General features: G+C 48.0%; 1 protein-coding gene across 1 annotated transcript; it reads right to left on the bottom strand.

Moving 5' to 3' along the window:
- Positions 1 to 18,322: 18,322 nt before the first annotated feature.
- Positions 18,323 to 20,963, bottom strand: LOC119386938 (uncharacterized). The gene is made up of 2 exons (XM_037654231.2): positions 20,583 to 20,963; positions 18,323 to 19,086 (listed from the first exon to the last, which is right to left on the bottom strand). Exons 1-2 carry the CDS (start codon positions 20,932 to 20,934, stop codon positions 18,416 to 18,418), a joined length of 1,023 nt encoding a protein of 340 aa, XP_037510159.1. The 5' UTR covers positions 20,935 to 20,963; the 3' UTR covers positions 18,323 to 18,415.
- Positions 20,964 to 21,254: the final 291 nt, after the last annotated feature.

Raw genomic sequence — 21,254 nt, forward strand, 5'->3', positions numbered from 1 at the left:
CACTCGCAATATTTTCTCCGCTGTTGCGATTAATAACGCTTTATTCCGGTAAGCTACGCAAACGTGACAGGTCCCAAGCATTTCTTTTTTTTTTTTCTTGGGGCACCGCATGCGGTCACTATGTGTTGAAACTCAACCGTGGAACAAAAAGAATCTATATTTCAGAAACGGCGTCTAGATTTTAGTCATTCTGTATATTGGAGTCGATGTTTCATAAAACATGACGCCAGTTGCCCTTCAGAAATAGCTCATGTATGAGAAATGGTAAAGGCTTTCTTTCAAATGGCAACATTGTTAGCTGACATTTAGTTCAAACTCCTCCTCTTCACCCCCCCCCCTGCCCCCTTTGTTCCAACAATTTTCACTGTCCCGGCCCTTGCGTTGAGGCCCACTTGCTGAAGGCCTTGACTATTTGAAAAAAACACCACTTTTCATTATGTATTTTCGGTAAAACACACCCTTCATAAAGAATTCGGGGGGGGGGGGGCAATCCCCCCTCCCCCCTGGCTTTGGGTCTGGTATTAGTTTCCCCCAAGATAGTATAGAACGGGCTCTAGAAAGGCGTCTCTTCCAGATTTCGCTGTGACTGTGCTGCGCTCTCCGCACAGACCTAACGGTTTTTTTAGGGGGGGGGGGAGGGGGAGGGGGAGGGAGAGGTCAAGAACTCTGAAGTGGTAGACATGGGATATTTTGGCGTCGTTTACGTTTACATTGATGGAAGGTAGCGGGGTCTTGATCCTGCGACTGTCGGGTGGTCTTATGATGAGGAGCGGATATGTTCAGGGAACATTCAACCTCAGCCTCCGAGACGTGCTGCGCGACCGTGTCGTCTGCTCTATGCATCGAGTCCTCTACGTGATCGCCAGAACCGATGCCAGTGTAGATAGCGATATCGTCGGCGTAGAGAGTATGTCTCAGGCCGAATATCTTATCAAGTTTTGGGAGTGATCTCATCGTGAGACTGAAAAGAAAAGGAGACAACACGGCTCATCGTGGGGTCCCTCTATCTCACAGCCGAACGGTTTTGGAGCGCATGTTTTCCGCTATGATATCGACTGCGCGGTCAATGAGAAACGCTCGCGCGTAGTTGTAAGCCCGTTCACCCGGGTGAATAGCTTCAAGGCCTTTCATTATACCACTGCGTTTAACGTTCTATAAAGCCTTGTGGAGGTCAAGGCTCAATAAAACTTTAGTACTGGAGCTGCTCTCCAGTCTTAATGGGAATAGACTTTGCGACTTGCCTTGCCCAGTGAGTGTGGTCCCTTGCTGACGCTGAGGAAAACGAGGAACCAGCAGCAGGCGACGCCGAGTGCCACGGTCACTTGGATGGCTCCGAACTCGTCGATGCTGGGGCTCAGGTGAAGAACGTCCCTTCTGCACAGTGCACGAGAGCCGTTTTTCCGGAGCGGTTAAGTTCAATTTGTATTTACCACTCGGTTTATCGCAGTTCAGTCAGGCGACGCTTGAATATACCCTTTGGTCTAAACTACCACTACGGCTGAATCCACCTATTGGCCCGCAGGAGTCAGGCTACGTATGAATGTACCAGTGCTGGGCAGTATCGAAGATACATGTATCTTCGATACTATCTTAGATACTCTCTGGGTATCTTGTATCTGTATCGCGATACGTCTCGCGAGACGTGTATCAGTATCTGTATTTCCGATACATTGAAGAATGTAACGTGTATCTTAAGATACAAGATACTGCGATCGCAACACCACGATGCGAAACAATAAACGTTGACTGAACTCCGCTTCTCAAGCTGATATTGCTCCCACTAAGCCGCCAGAGTAAAACTTAAGACAGTGACATTATTTTATCTTTTCGCCAGAGTTTTCCAGCGAGGGCAGGAATGAGCTCTGAGCGTCCCTATTGAGGGAACAGAGTCACGTGGTGTCGCTCGCGTCGTCTCGACAGACAAACGCGCGAGCGTCTACGCCGAAAGGACATTTTGTTTTCACGGATTCTTTTTTTTTTCTTTTTAGTTGTGTCAGTGCTATGGCACTTGGCTCTTAGCCATTGTCCTATTCCACGTATTCCAATGCGTGCGGTGTCTTTTGTACAAAGTCTAATGCCGCTGTAGTGTCGCTTTCGAAGTTTCTCTTGCGTTGTGCTTCGTTACGAAGCCTGAAGAAAGCAAAAAAAGGGTTTGCTTTGCGTCTCGTGGCTTTCACACATCGGCGATTTGAAGGACCTCGTCGATGCAAGTTTGGCTTACATGCAATGAGATTGACTTATATGCAAACGAGATTCCAACAACTATAGCACCACTGGTACCGATGCTGGATTTAACAGAACAAGAATTCGTTTAATAGAAGCTATTTTGACGTACGTCTGTTTTTATTTTATTCAATGAGTCTTCAAAATCATAATTGGATTGTGAGCACAAGTTCTTTCTAAGCTGTCCTTTTCCATCCCATACATTACCTATGTCTCTGTATTGCTTTTTTCTGGTCTGCTTACGGAAATATGTCTTTAACGTGCAGGCAAGGTAAGCTCGAGATCTCTGCTTTATTCTTACTTTTAGCTGCCTGCATCATTTCCTCTATTGTTTACAGACTTATACTCTACTTAAGTTTACTGTTACGTGAAGGCGACGCTGAGAACAAATATATAATAATCTGCGCGTGCTTGGAGTATACAGTAACAAAAATTCTGCTTACTGCTTAGTAAAATACCGAAATTGAGTTTTCATTATAATAGCGTAAATTATCAGCAGCCATCGCAAAGATGTTAGCCAAGGGATTGGAGAAACATTGTTATACAAAATGCTCAATTTTTCTGATGAGCGTCTCATCGAGTCGGTTTACGCTATTTTACATAGGCACTGAATTTTCTGTGGTCTTACCTTAAATGCCTAATTGTCATGGCTATTAGGGGTTACTCGCCGCGGTGGTCTAGTGGTTATGGTGCTCGACTGCTAACCCGTAGGTCGCAGCGGGTGCAGTTAGATGCCCGTGTGCTTATATCTAAATTTTATAACACCACGTGGTCAAAATTTCTGAAGCCCTCCACCACGGCATCTATCATTATCATATCGTGGTTCTGTGGGACGTTAAACTCAACAATTAAATGTATAAAACACAGCGAAGAAGTATAGTATAGAAACGCTATACAGGCGGCTCTTGGGGGTGCCGCCTGTATCGTGTTTCTATACTTATTAAGAATGTCGCTTCCAGCTTCTCGCTGATGTACACCTCTCCGGTGGTCGGGTATTGCGAAAACCGTGCTACGTTTACGGACAAGGTAGAACTTAACAACGGTATTTGCACCATTGTGCGGAGGCTTCTTATTGAAGTTCTTGTGATTAAATCGCATCTCGCTAGCTGGCCGACAAGCAAAGCATAGACTCAACCCAATTACAAAAACGGCAAGCAAAAACCGTTATCAGCGAAGTGTATAAAGAACTGTCATGATATGCAGCTAAAGCAACCCCAATAACTTGTTTCAGAACGAAAGTAAGATATCTTCAGCAAGAAATACAAAACTTTTGAGATACTAACAGACATTTCATTCAAATGAAACAAAAATGGTCGCAGTTATTGAACTTTCAAGCGAACATTTTTGTGCATCGGCGTTTAGTGCTATATTACCGTATAGACAGATATATAATAGCAAATTTCCGAATGTAACGAAGTATCTTAAGATACAATTGGAATGTATCGTATCGGATAAAATCAGCGTTGTGGTATCTTGTATCTGTATCTCAAATACTTCGTGCCTGAGTATCTTGTATCGTATCGCGATACAATTTCAAAGTATCTTTGCCCAGCCCTGGAATGTACTATATGGTCTTTAAAAATAGAAGTACCGAACTATGGCATGACATGTAGAATGCTATATTGTCACAGCCTGTCCGAGCCGCCACATTGGTCTAGTGGTTACGGTGCTTGACTGTTGACCCGAAGGTCGCGGGATCGAAACCCGGTTGCGGCGGCCGCATTTTCGGCAGAGGCGAAAATAATTGAGACCCGTGTACCTAGATTTAGGTGCACGTTAAAGAACCCCAGGTGGTCGTAATTTCCGGAGCCTTCCACTACGGCGTCTCTCGTAATCATATCGTGGTTTTGGGACGTTAAACCCCAACAATTATTAACTGTTATTGTGTCCCAGCCTGTCCAGACACTTCGCCGTGCCGCCTAATTTTGCGTCGGGATGCCGTTACAATCGAATGTATAATACGAGCTTTTCCTTTTTCATGATTTTAGCAAGCCAAATTTTCACCTCACATTATATGGACAATCAAGCAACGATAAATGCGGGCGCGGTCGTTGAAAATCTTTACCTGAGGATATAGCGCGTCAGTTTATGTATATTGGAAACTGCATATTCCAGCATGGTCGCTGGTGCCCACGTACGTTCGATATTGTACGCCAGTGTACGCGTCGTGCAAGCCATTCGATTACAACAATCGAAAGCATTCGAAATAGTTCCGACAGTCCTGAAACTAAAAAACCTACCGCGCCTTGCATCAAGCGATGGCGCGTGTAAAGGCCCGTTCACACCTGCGACAAGTATACCGGTCGCGCTACCATTTGCGACTGGCGATAAAAAGCGTCTCAAGGTGACCGATGCTCACAACTGCGACCAATGCCCGTCGTCTTACTATGGATAGTCTTACCAAATTCGCGTCTGCTCGGACTACCATTGCCTTGCAAATTAAACTGGCATCTGATTGGTTCCTGGGCATCTGATTGGTTGAGAGGTTTGAGACTGCCGTCGCACGGTTGATGAATTTAACAGCGAGCGATTGAGCCAAAGCAGTCGTCTTTCGACCGAAGCGACGATCTGCGACCATTTCTGCCTCTACCTGTACATCATAAGTATGTGCTAGTCAAGACCAAGAGCTTTTTTATTTTAAGCACCCTCGGTCAAGACCAAGGAGGTTTAAAAATGATTGGTAAAGAGGTTCTTGTTTGTATTGTTTCGACTGTTAGCACGCATTTGTTAGTATCGCCAACACTCTAATGCGGACTCCATTTATAACTGCGTGCACTCTACTCGCTTTTCTGCTTGTTTGTTTTTTTGTAACGTGTACAGAATGAGACGCACTGCTAAGTGTCCTGTGTGTCAAATGCGTACTAGAGAGTTTCGTGTGGCTGCTTTGCTGCCAGGCACGAGTAAGTCAGGCAATTACTCCGCCTTTAGTCGTGTTCCCGAGGAAATTTTTGTATCGATCTTGCCTTGAATATATCAAACGAAACCAAATCAGATTTGCAGCTTGGTGCAAACGAGCCTTAACAGTTTTAGCCGGTGGAAGTCGGTGAGAGTCAAATAATAAGGAAGTACGCACGTCAACATCGTCAAACCGCTGGAGCGTACCAATCAGAAAGTACCCAGCCGATCGTACAAGCCCACGGGAACGAAGGGCACATTTATTTTGCAAACACGCCTTTAGTATTCACTTCAGCATGGACTCGTAGCATACACCTTGATTCAATCGACCAGTCACGCAAGAGTATGGCCGTACCGGAAGTGGTACTCCTGCGACGACAAGGTGCCGTTGATGCAGTTGTTGCGCAGCGCCTCGTATTCGGCTAACGGCACGGTGACCACCCTGCCGCTGGGCGCCTGCACGGCCACCGCGCCTCTTCCCGAGTAGTTGGCCGACGAGTAACGTCTCGCCAGGGTCGAGTTCACGCGCACGCACGGTTGCTGCACCGCCGTCGGGAAAGGTTGAAAAACAGCTGGAGGAGAAGTCATAGCTAGGCAACCTCGCTTGTATTACGGCATCGATTATATAGAGCCTTACAACTCAGTCACCCACCAAAGAGAGAGAGAGATAGGCTACAGTGTAATCTCTTTGATAAGACTCTATAGATACGTATTTCGATATAATACCTTTTTATCAGTTTTTCCTGGCCAACGTTCCATAAGATCAATGTATTTTCACACAGCTAATGCGACTTTCACTTAAAATTGGATAATAAGACCGCAGAGGTGGTTACGGCTTTGTCATAAATGCTCAGTTGAGCGAACAAAGAACTCCTTTTTTCTTAACTTCCAGAAGAACTCTTCTTCAAGCTTTCAAAAGAAGAAGGTCCAGAGCCAGTTTCAACGTTGCTCAAGAGGAGTGCAGTGATTGCGGCTCGTATGGCGTAAAACAACGTTGATTCGCATTACGTCTCATGTGAAGCACCAATATTCGACGTCACACGAGCCTTTGTGTTCGTCACCACGTACATTTTAAATGCGAAGCATTTCTTAGCGAACCCAGGGCACTTTGAGCGTTTCTTTCTATCTATCTATCTATCTATCTATCTATCTATCTATCTATCTATCTATCTATCTATCTATCTATCTATCTATCTATCTATCTATCTATCTATCTATCTATCTATCTATCTATCTATCTATCTATCCGCCTACTACTGGGTGCTCTCGTGATCGCCTCAACTTGGTGAGGACCAAAATTGGCATAGGAGGGCAAGAGCATTTGACGAATATGACTGTCTGGTAATGTCACGAATAACGTGAAAATCCTGTCGCGTACGTCGTCAAACCCTTTCCTCCAGTCACGTGTAGCATATACCCGTTTACCACGGGTCGCGGTGTACGGGTATGCGCCACAGGTGATTCGGCTTATATCAACCCAGGAACGGCGAGAACGGACATTGGTAATTTAAATGCGAGAGCATTAAGAAAAACCGACAAATTAGGATCCCAACAGGAATCGAATCCAAGCATTCTGCGTGTCAGACAGGTATTCTACCACAGAGCCACGCCAAGTCCAGAAACTGCTTCGGAAAACACGCTATGCAGGCTTAATGTCGGTGCAACTTCAATTGTGGCTGTAAGCACTACATATGTAGTGTTTACAACCACAATAAACACTGCATATGTACTCTTACGATACAGGCGTCATGTCATGTCAACATCTGTGGTTTCATAGTTGGCTGCGCTTTTATATCAGTTTAATAAACATTACATTTGTATTCACATGATTCAGTAAGCTATATTCAAGCGTTGCTCGACCCCAGAGTAATACGCTAACGAAAGTTACGTATGATATTCACATCATCGCACTGTAAAGTGCATTTTGTTTCAATAATACTGACGTATGTGCTCTAACGTGAGTGTGACGTTACGTCAGGCCACAAGTTACCCTTTACGTCAGTGTTGTCGACGTGCCTGGTAAGCCCACGATGTGCACACGACTGCTACACTTACAAAAGCACCTCGATCCGCCTCGTAACGCTTGGCTCAAAGCCCAAAAATGCATCAGAGAACTACTCGCTGACTGTTTCGCATGAAACCGATCCCCACAAGGCGTGAGATCTGCCGAATTTTAGTTTTCATAATTTTGGAGTTTTATTTGGATAATACGATCTTTGAGCGATACGTTCTGTCTTTCTGTTCACGTAAAGATCACATGTCAACGATGTTCCCTGTATTCCCCAATAAAGTTCGGTCAGTCTGATCTGGTGCCCTCTAACCTGCTTACTCTGCAGTGGGGAAGGTGGACAGGTGACAACAGCTTGTGTAGCAAGTAATGAACTTGAGAAAGAGGGGAAACAATGAATGACGTGAGTACATTATTATACTGAAGCCTTAGAGTAAAGATGCTTGTGCATGGTCGCGTGGCATAGAGAAAGTTCAATGACACTTTCGTTGTCTATCTCGTAGCTATGTGCTTACCAGGCCATGCAAGAGCCCGCAGAACAGTGCCCTCCGACATGCGGTTTGCCATCCCGACTCCTGGCTGGAGAACTGTACAGCGTCCGTCTCCATGGCATACATAGGATGGCAAATCGCACGTACCCGGCGGCTTCAAGTGTCTGGAACCATTCACAGGTTCTTTCTTCTGTTGGGTACACCTCTCACCTCACCGATGAGGTGTTCCCAACACTAATGAAGCTTACGAAGCGTTGTGATAAAACTTTCCCTTTCTTTCGTTGACTGGAATCCGCGAATTATACTAATTACAACCACACTTTCTTAACGACGCAGCTTTATTTTATTCGACCCAAGTCGTTCTCCTATTCGCTTAAGATTATAAATATTCTATCGTTAAAAGTCAACTGCCAACACCATACAACTGTTTAGACGGAGACTGAAACACAAAGAAGTGATACGCGTGGTCTCCACTGACCAAGCCATGCCCGATCTCGTAGCAGCCATCGCTGGAGCTGAGGTTGCCGGAGGGCGAAGCGGGCACAGAAGAGGTGTTGTCCGACCCGGAAGCAGCTGCGGCGACTCCTCTTCCCCCGCCTGGGCACGAATGCCAGGGCAGCTGGAGCGCGAAGCACTCGGCCATGTAGATGAGGCAGTAGGCCATCAAGGGAGTCTCGAACATGCTCAACAGCACCGCGGTGTACACCATGGTCCAGCCGAGACCTGCTTGCGGCCACGAACACGTATAGACGAAAACTTTTCAGCGCGAACAGGTAACATAGCTCTCACAGAAGTATGAAAAAGTTCGTTCCATGCAGGGACACGACGTTTTTGAATCCAAGCTATGTACCCTTCCATGGTCAGGCAATACGCTATACTATGTTCATGCGGCGGATAGACTTACTGCAGCCAAACACACTTACATCACTATCAAATACATACAGTATACGATGTAATCTCAAATAATTTCAGCGTTCGAGAAAAAACTCTGCGGCTACTGGAGCCTACTCATCGGTCCTCACATTAAATATTACTATCTAATTTGACGTGGGGACGACAAGTATTCCAACTTCTGGCCAGAAAGCTACAAAAAAAAAAAAGCTTTTAAGCTGGCAATGACAGGGCCGTAAGTCTGCAATGAGTGCCTTTTATGTTCATCACGGGCGAAACGGGATAGCAAACATGGAGAAAACAGCGGCGACCCCGTAGAAATTCGTATTCCCCGTGCCCATGGGTCACAGCCACACGTAATGCCTAGCTTGCTATCCCTTACAAAAATGATACCAGACGTTATATTACATCTCAAAAGGAAGTCCACTAAGAGCAAAAAAAAAACGCAACTTAGACGCAGTGGGATTTCTTCACCGAATTGAACAAAGGGCTCAGTGCGTATACCTTTGGCCATGGGGAATCCGCCGAAGGCTTGCGGGATGGACAATCCGGAGAACTGTCCCAGGAAGGTCTCCAGGTAGAGCATGGACAAGCCTACGGTGGCCACCAGAAAGGCGTACACTGCCACGAACACCACTGCGAACGGGAAGATACAGGTTAGGAACACACCGAAACAACAACGAACGCCCTGAAGCTAGCAGCTTTCGTTGTACGTTCACTCTCTCCTTAGCCTCACATAGAAAGGCGCAGCAGAACTTTCCTTTATCACACTAGTAAGTGTGATGAAGGAATGTATAACAGTCCATAACAGTGGTGACGATATCACGGCTTAGACAATAAATTCTTCCTTCGCCAGGAATCTTTCAAGGAAGCACGCATCAGCAGTGAACTGCGAAAGAAGCATGTAGCAGTTGCCTCATAACCAGATTTTCACCTTCACGAGCAACTCGGGCGTTCCTATTAAACGTTGATATGATCTCACCGTTTGCGTATGGTATCGACAGTCCTGTAACAGGTAGGATAGTTCATTTAACTTAGAACCTTATAGATAACCTCAAATAACCAGGAAACGATGTGCCGAAACAGAAATCCAAAAGAGCATAGCTGCATCGTGCAACGTCTACTGTGACGGTACAACTTCCCCGGACGTAATGTAACCACAGTACACACGGTGCTGGTACCAGAAACGAGACACTGGCGATGTCATCCGATGATGCATCGAGCTACGCCGACTTTTCAGAGCTTGACAGCGGTCATTTCAGCGACGATCCTTCAAAGGATTTGGGGGAAATTAGAGTTACTGTATATGCTACCTTTGGGTAGCAGAGTTGCGCATAGGTCTGGCTAGCAGCCATGGCTATGTAGCGAAGACTCACTCCGTTTTTGCAGGCGACATGCCTACCGGGTCACCGGTCGACATGTTTGGCGTGTCGAAGACCGGTGATTTACTTTAATGTGAATGACTAGTGTCAATCCAGTTCGCTGCAGCGGCGCCATCGAGAAATACAAAACATGGCCCCAGCGTCAGCTTCTCCGCAACGCATGGTTGCTAGCGGCGTTTGGAAGACAGATGCGCAACTCTGCTACGTAAAGGTAGCGTATGCAGTAAGGGGAAATCTGTACATGGCGCCATCTCTAGCCGGTGGCAACGGCGCCTTGCCGTAACTGAATGGGAAACATGAGAAAAGAAATATCTTACGAAAACATCCAGTTATGAAAAAGGACTCCCTGTTCTACACAGCAGAGACCCGTTGGAATATTCTGGTAAAGTCACAGTATTGCACTACAAAGCGAGCGCTTTCCCATGATATTTAAACACCGCCTGTTAGAAACACATGGGACTGCATTGTAAAACATTAAATATTCTGGGAAACCACTCACTTTATAGTGCGATACTGCAATTTTACCAGAATGCTCCAATGTACCTCTGCTGTATAGGCGATGCGCAAAGCGCCGACGACGCCATCTGCCGCCACGGCTCGGAAGTGCTGACGGGTCCCGGCGAGCAGTGTTCCCGCGAGCGTGTACGCGAGTGCACGGATGGATGTTTTCGTCGTGATTTAACGACTCTGTCGGGCCTCAGTGATGTCGAAAAATAACTGCTGCGTTGTCGGCTGCTCAAACACACACAAAAAATCGCAGGAACGCACTTCTACAGGTTTCCGGTGCTATTTCATGAGCGAGAGCGACGGCGGCGGTGGATTGCGGCTGTACGACGTAGAAAGTAAGCAATCGCCCTTTGTTTACGGCAGTGTTAGAGCGACTACCGTGTTTTTATTTCTCCATTTATGTCGCTACGTATTCAGCGAACGCTACTACGTTTACACTTGGTCGCCTCGCCTGCATTGTAGACGCTACAATGCACATGAGGTTGTTATTAGTAATAAGACGCGATGCCTAGGCTCTCTTGAAAAACGAATGGCGCGAAGCGCAATTCCAGAGAATGTGGGGAAGGTGACGGCTCCTCTACAAAAGCGCCGTGGAATCACACGTGTGCTGGACGAAATCGGCTGCATTCTACCTATTGATGGCACTGGAATGCGATCATCAGTGCACAATGTTCGCTGTGCGCTTCTGCACCGATGATGACAAGTGTATCGTTTATTTTTTCCCAAGTTTATCGTGCTGGTTTCAAAGTTTTACCAACGCTGACCTTTCGCGTGGCCGCACCTGTGAAATCTATACGCCGGTGCGACAGCGCTCCCTCAAAATCTACTATATAAACACATGGCACGTAAACGAAGCTACTGTGTCGAGAAAAAACGTTGATCCACGCGTCAACGCTTATAACGAAAGCGGTGTACTTACAATGAGCTCTACTTCGTAGGGAAGCTTGTTGACGCTTGTCTGTGGCAAATACTTGGCGCGTATGGTGACGTACAGTGCTTACGGATTGAAACAGGTCAATTTAGGGCTAAGTCAAGCACATACTTTCGTCTCCACCGTCTTCATTTTGTATCATATCGGCGTAATTTTGACTCGAACGCGTAGATAAGAGCCAATATTATCTTTAGAGACCGGATTCGTAGCGATATGACGTGGTTATCTCGAGCAATTGCGAATACCAGTCGTTATACTAAAAATTTTGATGTCTCACTTGAATCCGTGAGTACTGTACATTGTCGTCCCACACAGCTTTGACATCGGACACGTGTCCACTATAATAAAGTGCGGCTCCCTTGCACACACTATCGCCGTAAAAGTAATTATCTGGGACGCGCACAAGCGGCAAATGGCACGCGCGCAAATGAAGCGTCTGCTACGCGACCCACCAGTGGTTCCAACGGCCGCCGCTACGCGGCTTTCAGTGGCGCCCCTATAGGCGCTGCGCATCGCGGACAGGACCGAGAGTCCTGCTTGGGGGCGATCGGAGATCTGTTTGTTCCGCTTGTTCGTTCTCCTGGGGAAGAACAAGCGCGCTGATTGGATGAAGCGGGAGATGCCACTCAAGGCCGGGGGGTGTCGCCATTTCTTTTTTTTTGCTTGATATTTTCTTTTTTGGTGACGTCATATCGCGTCATAACGAGTAGGGTGATCGGAGATCTCTGTTCTGCGCCGTTCGTTCTGCACCCATTCTGGCGGCGCACGCGATTAGCCGAAGCCGGAAAAAACCACGTCTCTGGGGGGCGTAGCCATTTTTCTTTTTGCTTGATCTTTTATTTTTTTGGTGACGTCATACCGCGTCATAACGAGCATGTCGTCTGCTACAAACGAACGGATCGCGAGGCCGTTCGCACGCGTTCTCTCGAGCGAACAAACGGCTTCGCACGGCATGATGCGGCGGTTGCGGCTGCCGCAACAGCTGATTTTCAGAAAATGGCGCTTGCGTCGTGTGCTTCTCTTTCGGCTGGAGGTGCGAGATGCGTTTGAAGCCATGAGCGAGTGCGGCGTCGCTTTCGGTTCTCCAAACGAACAGTGCGAACGAAATGAACGGGCCAACCACTGGGCTGTGGTCTTACGCGCAGGGACTTCTTAGTTCAAAAGCGCTCCCAGCTCTTGCCACGTGTCGTCCCGGTCCTCACTCGTGAACGACGGCCCCGGCGGGCGCGACGGCGTAGCTATCTGTGGGTGCTCTTTTATAAAAGCCAGCAGAAGCTCCCTTTGACGATCCGACACCCGAGAGCCAAGCCAGACATTCCGGTGGGACGACATTTTGAAAAACTGCGCCAACCACTACTTTTCTTTTTTTTTTTTCGCGTGCGCGACTTAACATAGCGAGCACGTTAGAAAAACTAACACCAATAAATATCAGCACTCAAAGCTATTGCTGTTTCAGAAACTGCTTGAGCTTGAAAAGAAAAACAATATCTTTTCGTATAACAACTGTATTTATTAGAAGGCGAGAAACACTGCGTTTTGAAATATTCGGTCCCTTTGGCCGAGGACAAACGATGCGCGGCTACTTCCGGAAAGCTCGCCGCTCACCGCTTGACGATTGGCTGTCGTCTTCCTCTCGGCGGAAGAGAGCTGCGGACCGCCCACTTTTGTGACGTAACACCGCCAGAACGAACGCGGAACGAACAGAGATCTCCGATCCCCCCCCCCCCCTTGATAACTAAATTTTTAACACGAAAGTGTTTTATGCCGGGGTCCACCAAGTACATCCGTCACGGATATGACGTTGATAAAATGGACGCGAACTGGCGAGAAAGAAAAAATCCAAGAAAAGATCCCCCTCTGGGAATCTAACCCACGATCTTGCGGCCGCGACGGCAAGCGCCCGACGCCCTACCGACTAAGCTAAGTCGGCAGATGCTGGACACGGCCCGAACTCGCCTTATATCTTTCACACATTCTCTTTCGCACGGTGCTCTGTGTTGGCGGTGTAGGTAGGCGGCGCGGAGCGGGGCGGTGTCGCCGTCTGTGAGAGGTGAAAAGAAGTAATGCTTCAAGATCGACACTTACTAGCGCTTACTCCGAGATTGCGTGCGATATCGGAGGTCATGGTTACAGCGTCTCGATACCAGCGATGTACAGTGGTACAGTGGCCGCGCTGGCGTCGCCGAGGCACCCTTGACGCAGTTACGTCGGCATAGGCGTGCGCAGGGAGGGGGGGTGGCAAGGGGGCGAGAAGGGGGGGGCGCAAAGTCAGCCCTATACATTGTGGGGGGGGGGGCGAGAAGAGGGGTGCAAAGGCAGCCGCATACATTGACATAATAGGGAGGGGGGCGCTGCGACGAACCGTCGCCCCCCCTGAAGGGGAACCCTGGGCACGCTTATGTACGTTGGTACGTTCTTTCTTTGCCTTTGGCTTCGTGTTAGCGTGCGTCAGCTCATCAGAGTAGTGCAGCTTCCACGTGCACCAACGGGATTTCTCCGCCGCCGACTGCTTCGATTGCGAGAGCACCGACTAACAAAACTTCTGCAATACGCGTTGCAGAAAGGACGCGCTTTCGACGGGCGAATGTCGTGCCTTGGTGGAGCGAGACTAGCGCCTACGAGACAGAGCACAGCGGGACGCACGCGTTTGCGGCTCAGGCTACGAACCTCTACCTCCCGTGTTGCTGAAGCGTAGTGCGTGGTAGTGTATGCATGAGCGCAGGCGTCGGTCACCCATTGCTAGAAAGCTCACACCGTGCCGTTTCTCTCCTTAATTGACGACGCTTCGAAGAAGTGCATACCGGGTACCAGTGTCGATTATGAGATTGTTGATATCATCCTTACGCGGGATTCACGATTCGCTGTGCCCAAATATATGTTCACACCGTCATCTACCACAACGGTTTAATCATGATCATGGGCGTTAGTCGTCGAGATAGAGACATGCCGTCAACATGGGTGCATCCACGTCAAACGGTGCTATAGCAGCCAAACACGAATAGACATTGTACAAGCTCTCATATATCACTACACAATAAGCACTACTTCTGTGTAGACACGTTTCACTTTCGTGTTATACCGATTCCTATGACGGAGGGATCAGCCATGTTTTTTTTCCATTAATAACTAAATAACTAAATTTTTCCCCTATTTCCCATTCCGTTACGGCAGGGCGCCACTGCCACAGGCGGTACGTGGCGCTACGTGCACAAGTCCCCAAATCCTGTTCGTGTTCAGCGCTGAGTGATCGCCGCTTGCTTTTGACCGCCTGCTCGAGGTGTTAGCGATGCGGGCTACGATCCCACAAACACAAGTTGGCCGACTTCAAAGGCAAGATTTGCGAACTCACTACCAATCCTTAATATTCATTTCAGGAAAACTGAATGACCTCCAGTCGGGTGGTTTGGCGCCCGAGTATAGAAATAAAAGAAACTTGAACTGCGCGCTCTGAAACCTTGTTGAGAGTGCGCACCTCCTTATTTGAACAAAGTTAGTTGCAACCGACTTTCTCTCCTGCCCGGTCGCATGGTTCGCCTGGTGTCACGTCTTTTCTCATCGTAAGAAGCAATGCGCGAACCAACTAGCTTAGGAACGATTTAGCATGATGGTCGCAGCTCTGCGCGAAGAGACACCAGAGGTCCCCGAGGTACGCGTTATTGACAACGCGCGCGCTGTTTTCTTTGAGGCGTACGCGTCTCCGATTACCTCCTCCGTTGTCGTAGACGAGGTAGGGAAACGTGACCACCTTGCTGGGGCCGAGCGCGAGGCTCGCTAGGGCGAAGGTGAGCTCGCTTCGTTTCTGCCACTGCTCCCGGTCGTCGGGCGGCAGCATGACGCGGGGCTCTGGTGACCGAAGTCCACAACCCGAATGTGTGCGGTGATCGGACGTCTCTGGACGTCCTCCAATGGACGGCACGTCGTGGTTCGCGAAAGAGAGACGCTCGAAGCCCACCGGTCTCGGTCGCCGTCTTCTTCTTCTACTTCGCTCTCGTTCTCTTGCTCTTCCGGTCTCTTCTCACCACGACACGTCCATTGTCACGTCTTGAGTAAGGTCTGTCCGTCGATTATTATGAAGCGAAAATATCAATAATATTCAAGTGGACGAAATTAAATTAAATCTTCATTCCTCTCATTAGACTTACAAGCCAGAGGGTACATAAGGGGAGACGCAAGTGGACTCAAGAAGCTGGACGAGACACGAGTCTCTCACCGACATATTCAGTTTCCTTTCTTCACGATCTGCCTCCCGCACATAAATACGCAATATGCTACAAAGGATGCACCCGCCAATTCGCAGTGACCCGCCATGGCAGCTTAGCGACTATGGTGTTGCGCCACAAAGCTCGATGGCGCGGGTGGAATTTCCGGCCACGGTGGCCACATTCCAATGCGGGCGAAACGCAAAAACAACTGTGTACTTACACAATTACGTGCACGATAAAGAATCCCAGATAGTAAAAATTAATCAGGGGTCCCCGGCGCGCCTCAAAATCGTATCGTGGTTTTGGCACATAAGACCCCACACCGTATAATACAATTAGGAATAAAATACAAATAGACGTTTCAGCCATGAAAGTGCCGTCAGAGATATGTCACTGTCAGAAGTGCAAACTAAAATGTTTTCGATTAACGGCCTGCACAATGGTGCTGCTGGAGCGTGTCGATAGAGTCGAGGCTTAAGAAACGTGTCTGAAGCTTTCAGCCACGTGATTAAATCGCGAAACGGCGTGGTAACTGCAGTTATAGTGTGCTCATTCATAGGGCTTATATAGACGGTTCATTGTCCTTCTGCATACCCATTTCGCATCGAATCTCCACCCCTAGCTAAAGAAATACCTTGACGCGGTACGCAATATTAACTGTCTCGGCCTGTACCTTGCTCTTCCAAAACGGTTCATCATGCCGAGCAACCATCGTTGAAGGAAAATTGTTAAAAGATTCCATCTTAGTAAATATATCGCTAACGAACACTTTCTCCAGCAGATAAGTAGAATACGAAAAGTCATTGCAGTTTTATGTCCTCCACTTGCACTCGATGCTTCACAAGAACTGTGGGTATACCAGCGTTGTTGCTGCTGTACCGGTGTCCGGAGATCCGGTATTGCGTAAACGGTAACACGTATACGGACGATGTAAAACTCCACAGCCGCATTTGCGCCATCGTGCGGGGGCTATACTTGTTGGCGTTCTTGTAATTAGTTGGTAACTTGCTAGATAGTCGGCAAGCAGAGCAGCGACTACCGTCAATTGCAAAAGCAAAAACCGCTGACAGCGCAGCGTATAAAGAGCTGTCATGTTAATCACTCAAAGCCATCCCAATAAGTTGTATCGAAATGAAGCAAATATGCCTTGAGCAAGAAGGAGAAAGCTTTTCGGATAATAACAGACATTTCATTCCAGTGAAACAAAGGTGGTCGCAGTTCAGAAATTTTGAAGCAAAGGTTTTTTTTTTTGTGTGTATAGGCCTTTGCAGCTACAATATATAGATCTATAATAACAAATTCGCTAATGTATCGAAGTATCTTAAAGGGACTGTCTACCGGTCGGAAAAAGTTTTCTGATTGTGGTGAAAATGAGAAGACCGTTCGTCACATCGTCGGCAACGAGCATGCCTTTGCCCCATAAAAAAAAAGGAATTATATTTTTAATTTCATGTTGAAAATCGTGAAAGAATGACCGCTAGCGTCACCCAACGGCGATGTGGTTCAATCCACTGGTAGGACAAGAAATCCTCACAGGTGTACTCATTGTGCTTAAAAACAAACATGTATAACTTGAAATTGTATTTTAGGCACTTGAGGCACCTTTCGGTTGCGTCAGAGAATAATTTTTTTGCCTTTTTTTTTTTCTCACGCATCCAAAAAGGCGCCCGGTGGCGCTGCTTGCGGCGACGTCTTCGATTTCATCTGCTTCAACTCATGCGCTATGTCATGCGGCTCTCCGCGCTGATCGTACTGTGCCGCTGTATTGTTGTTAGGATGTATCACGCGTGCTGTGCTGTGAAGGCACGCATATATTGTCTCTTTTTGATGAACCGACTTGGCTTGGATTGCGGCAGCAGTGCTAAAATAAATGCATAGACTGCGATTACAGCAAAACAAGTGTTCTGTAATCGTATAATAAGGCTTCGTTTAACCGCTAGCGCGCTGAAAACGACTGTTACATTCATTACAATAGTGTTCAGCGAAAATAGAGTGATCCTACAGAAATCACATGTGCTTTCGGCTTTAATTTTTACCGGTACTACAATCGTCATCGCGTCCACCAACCAGTGTTATGGACATGTTTCACGCCAATGGAAAAAGACCGAACGCAGATAGAAAAATTCTGTTTTAAAATTTTCTACTCACTTTCCAGAAAAACCGCTGCAGGGTTGGACACTTCAGATGGTACGCTTTCTATTGCGGTACAAAACAGAAACGCGATGAAGGACGGTGGACAGTCCCTTTAAGATACAACTGGAAAGTATCGTATCCGATACAATTATTGCTGTAGTATCTTGTATCTGTATCTCAAATACTTCTCGCCTTAGTATCTTGTATCGTATCGCGATACAATTTCAAAGTATATTTGCCCAACCCTGCCGTCTACGGCCTCTATCTATTATATCGTTCCGTTCTTTTTTATTCAAGGGGCCTTCAGCACCTTTCTGTGTTGCCACAGAGTAATATTACCATTAGGCTCTGTTGTCTCGCGGATATACTGCAGCATATTTTTCTCTAATACTTCAAGTATAAGCTAAGCATTCGCATGAGCCAAAAGCTTTCGCTCTCCTTTCGTCCCCACGAGGCCGCTAGATACACCAAGGGGTGTGGCAAGACGCCTTTGCACGGTCTAGCTTCGTGACATTAAAAACCTCGCCGCATACGCGAAGTTGCTCGCAAACATATGCGACAGTGAAGGAAACGTAGCACTACACATACGAATATACGAGACGATGCGCGAAGGAGACTGTGAGCGACAAGTTACAGCGTGCACAGATTTTTTTCGATGACTATGTGTGAGTTTTTATTACAGCCTGCATAAACGCGCAACAATAAAGCATTTGCGCCACTTCAAAGCGAGCCTACGCGTACAGGCCGTTGGATTATCCGACACGCCGGCGTAGCCCTCGGCGCACTAAATGACCGTCTCCCTTCAACTCCCGGTCACCACAGCTCTCGTCATTGCCTGGTGCCGCAAGCAACACCAACTCAAGGGAGCGCCGCTCGTCATCTGGCGTCGCCGCGACTGTAGTCGTGCGTCCTGCTTCGTCGCCTTCCTCGAAATTGGTTCTAGAGACGTTGGCTTCCTCGTTAGTTCTTGCGACGGCGCCCGTGCTTCCAACGCTCTCCGAGGCGCCATGATCACGCGCCTTCGGTTCCCGCGACGTCGTGGTAGCCCGCCTACTTCCAAGCGGTCGTGGCACTGCCCAGGTGGCGCCGCGTCCGAGTACACGCTCCTCGGCGTCCGCCAGCTGTTTCGACGCCGACAGCGTCGTCGTCTCGGAGGTACTCAGATCCACTCCTGTTGTCCCGGACGCCAGGCTGCGGTAGACGTAAGCGAGCAGGCCGACCATGGCGAACACCACGACGCACAAGTAGACGAACACGAAGGTCACGGCGCTTTCGGGCACTTCCTCGTGGCTACTAAGCTCCGCGATAACGCCAGGCTGGAGTCCCGGGGACGGCGGCCTATCCTCCTGGCGAACCGAAGGAGGATAAGCGAGCTTGCTGACGCCCTCGGCTGGTGCAGGCGCCGACCTTCCGGCAAGTGGAGCTGCGGATCCTTGGAGGAATCAACAAAACGACGCTCAAAAAGAGGCAGAATATACGAATTACCAGTAGAAGACTTGGTGAATACAAAAATACCTCTCCACACCCCCTCCCCTGCTCTTAGCTTCAAGTTATTGTTATTGTTATTGTTACTATTATTGTTGTTTTTCTGTAAATCAAGGTTCTCGGCAACCCCAGAAAGAACATTGCAAGCACCCTGCGTAACCCTCTAGGATGACAGATTTTCTTTTACGGCAAGTTCAAACTTCATTTTACATGTGTGCGCCGTGGCAACGGGGCACAGAAGGTAGACGCTCAAGTCAGAGCAGGGCATCGGCGACATCGCGACGCTTTGGCTCTGGCTCCGATTCGCTCGGTCATCTGTAGGTACTAACTTGTTGCGGGACCAAACGCAACGAGGTGCGAGTGCCGAAACGTCGATATACGTATGTCCTTCTCCCACTGCGATATTCACGCGACTGCGCTGAGTAACGCGTATGCTGCTAGATGTACACCTCTGACGTGATCGAAAATAACTAGCTTTTGATAACCCTCAAACAGCAACGTTGTAAAACTGGCCGTACCTTCTCAGTTCCTCGAATTGGTGTTCGTGAATCCTGAAGCCCTTTGCACACAACCGAATTTTGCTATCAAGATTACGCGCCCTGTGTTTGCTGATTTAGCCTGCTACGCATCTGTTGTTGTGTCTGAAGCTGCTCCTTATAGTGAACTGAAGTAACCTGAGTCAGTGCTCGAAACCGAAACACTTGGGGTGGTTCCTTATGTGAACATTCCTTATGAGCAGCTCGAAACACCGCTCGTCGCAACCGCCATCGGGAGGAGGCGGCTATGAATGAAGATTCTTCAGCGGCCCAGCGAGAACAACATGCGGCCCCAATGCGACGCTGGCGTTTTGGGAATGTAGAACTGGTGGAGAGAGAGGCCGCTGCCGCAACAGTAGATCAACAGAAAGTTCATCAGAAAGTTCAGTAGCACAATAACAGAAGGTCCAATTATAGGCTTTCACCTGCACATTCTCGGAAAGTTCTAAGCACACCGCGTAATTTTCCATCGTTCGCTTAAATTTCCGAACTGACATTCCGTTTAATCTAGTCGTTACAGCACGACACACATGCACGCGTAACGATCTCGGAACATTAATTGCTCGATAATACATGGCTTATTCATAGAGAAGCGTGAAGTAAGCCTACTGTGCTCGAACTTACAACGTCACACTGTAGTACGGCCTTTGTATCGGGCAGGCGACATGAGATAGCGTCCAAAATCCTACTTCTATATGTTTCCGGCTGCCACCCCTAGTGATCGTTGGTGTATGTAAAGATCTTGTTGATGTCGCCCGAAGTGCCAATCGCAGCCATCTTTTCTAAATGGAAGTCTCTCCTTAGCTCTTTCAAGGTCTGGGTCACCGCTGTCCACGCTGCTTTGTCGGACCTCTAAGCCTCGCTGTCACTCTACATCGGGCAGCACGACCCCACTCACCTGTTTTCTGAAGAGTAGGCGGAAGAGGGCCACTGGGCAGCTCCGGAACGCTTTGCTTTGCGACCGCCGCTCCGTGCTGTTCCTGGGCCGTTCTTAGCGTGTCGCCATGCTTGGCGTGGCCCTGATTCTGGCTTGCCGCCGGCAACACTATGGGATTCGAAGCAGCTCTGCCGGCCGCGGGCACGTTACCCCGGGTGCTAGGCTGCTGGTGCGCAGGTGCTGTGACATATATACTGTTGTTGTGGGCTTCCTTAAGTCGAGCAAGATGTCGCTGTTCCGCCGCGGCACCCTTGGGACCCGCCATTTTGCCGTTCTTCTTCGAACTTGCAGCGATGACGATGTGGATATACATGTACAGCCTGGAAGCTAGTGGCACGCACCAGCCCTAGTTGGTTGGCTGATTGTTCCTAGAGGAATGACACAACCCTCCACGGGGGATCGGCCACGAATCGCGCGGCAACAGGATTTGTGAATGGGAAAAAAAGGGATAATTCTAAAAAGATAATTTGTAGGTAAGCGAAAATATTATTTGTGTTTACGGTTTCCGAATTGAATGCTAAAGAGATAGAAAAAAAGGGAGAGAAAGAATGAGTTAAATAAAAGAATGAAATAAATAATTAACGATAAATGAAATAAATAAAATAAGTATGTACTAGGAATGTTAGCATGCCA

This window comes from Rhipicephalus sanguineus, chromosome 3 (genome assembly GCF_013339695.2).
Source record: "Rhipicephalus sanguineus isolate Rsan-2018 chromosome 3, BIME_Rsan_1.4, whole genome shotgun sequence".
Taxonomy (NCBI): domain Eukaryota; kingdom Metazoa; phylum Arthropoda; class Arachnida; order Ixodida; family Ixodidae; genus Rhipicephalus; species Rhipicephalus sanguineus.

Bases quoted from the DNA above. Each gene is read 5' to 3' on its own strand.
- LOC119386938 (XM_037654231.2), bottom strand. From the start codon at position 20,934: ATGTATATCCACATCGTCATCGCTGCAAGTTCGAAGAAGAACGGCAAA. The intron at 19,087-20,582 runs GTGAGTGGGGTC...AAGGATCCGCAG, and splicing joins GCCTACTCTTCAGAAAACAG to CTCCACTTGCCGGAAGGTCG.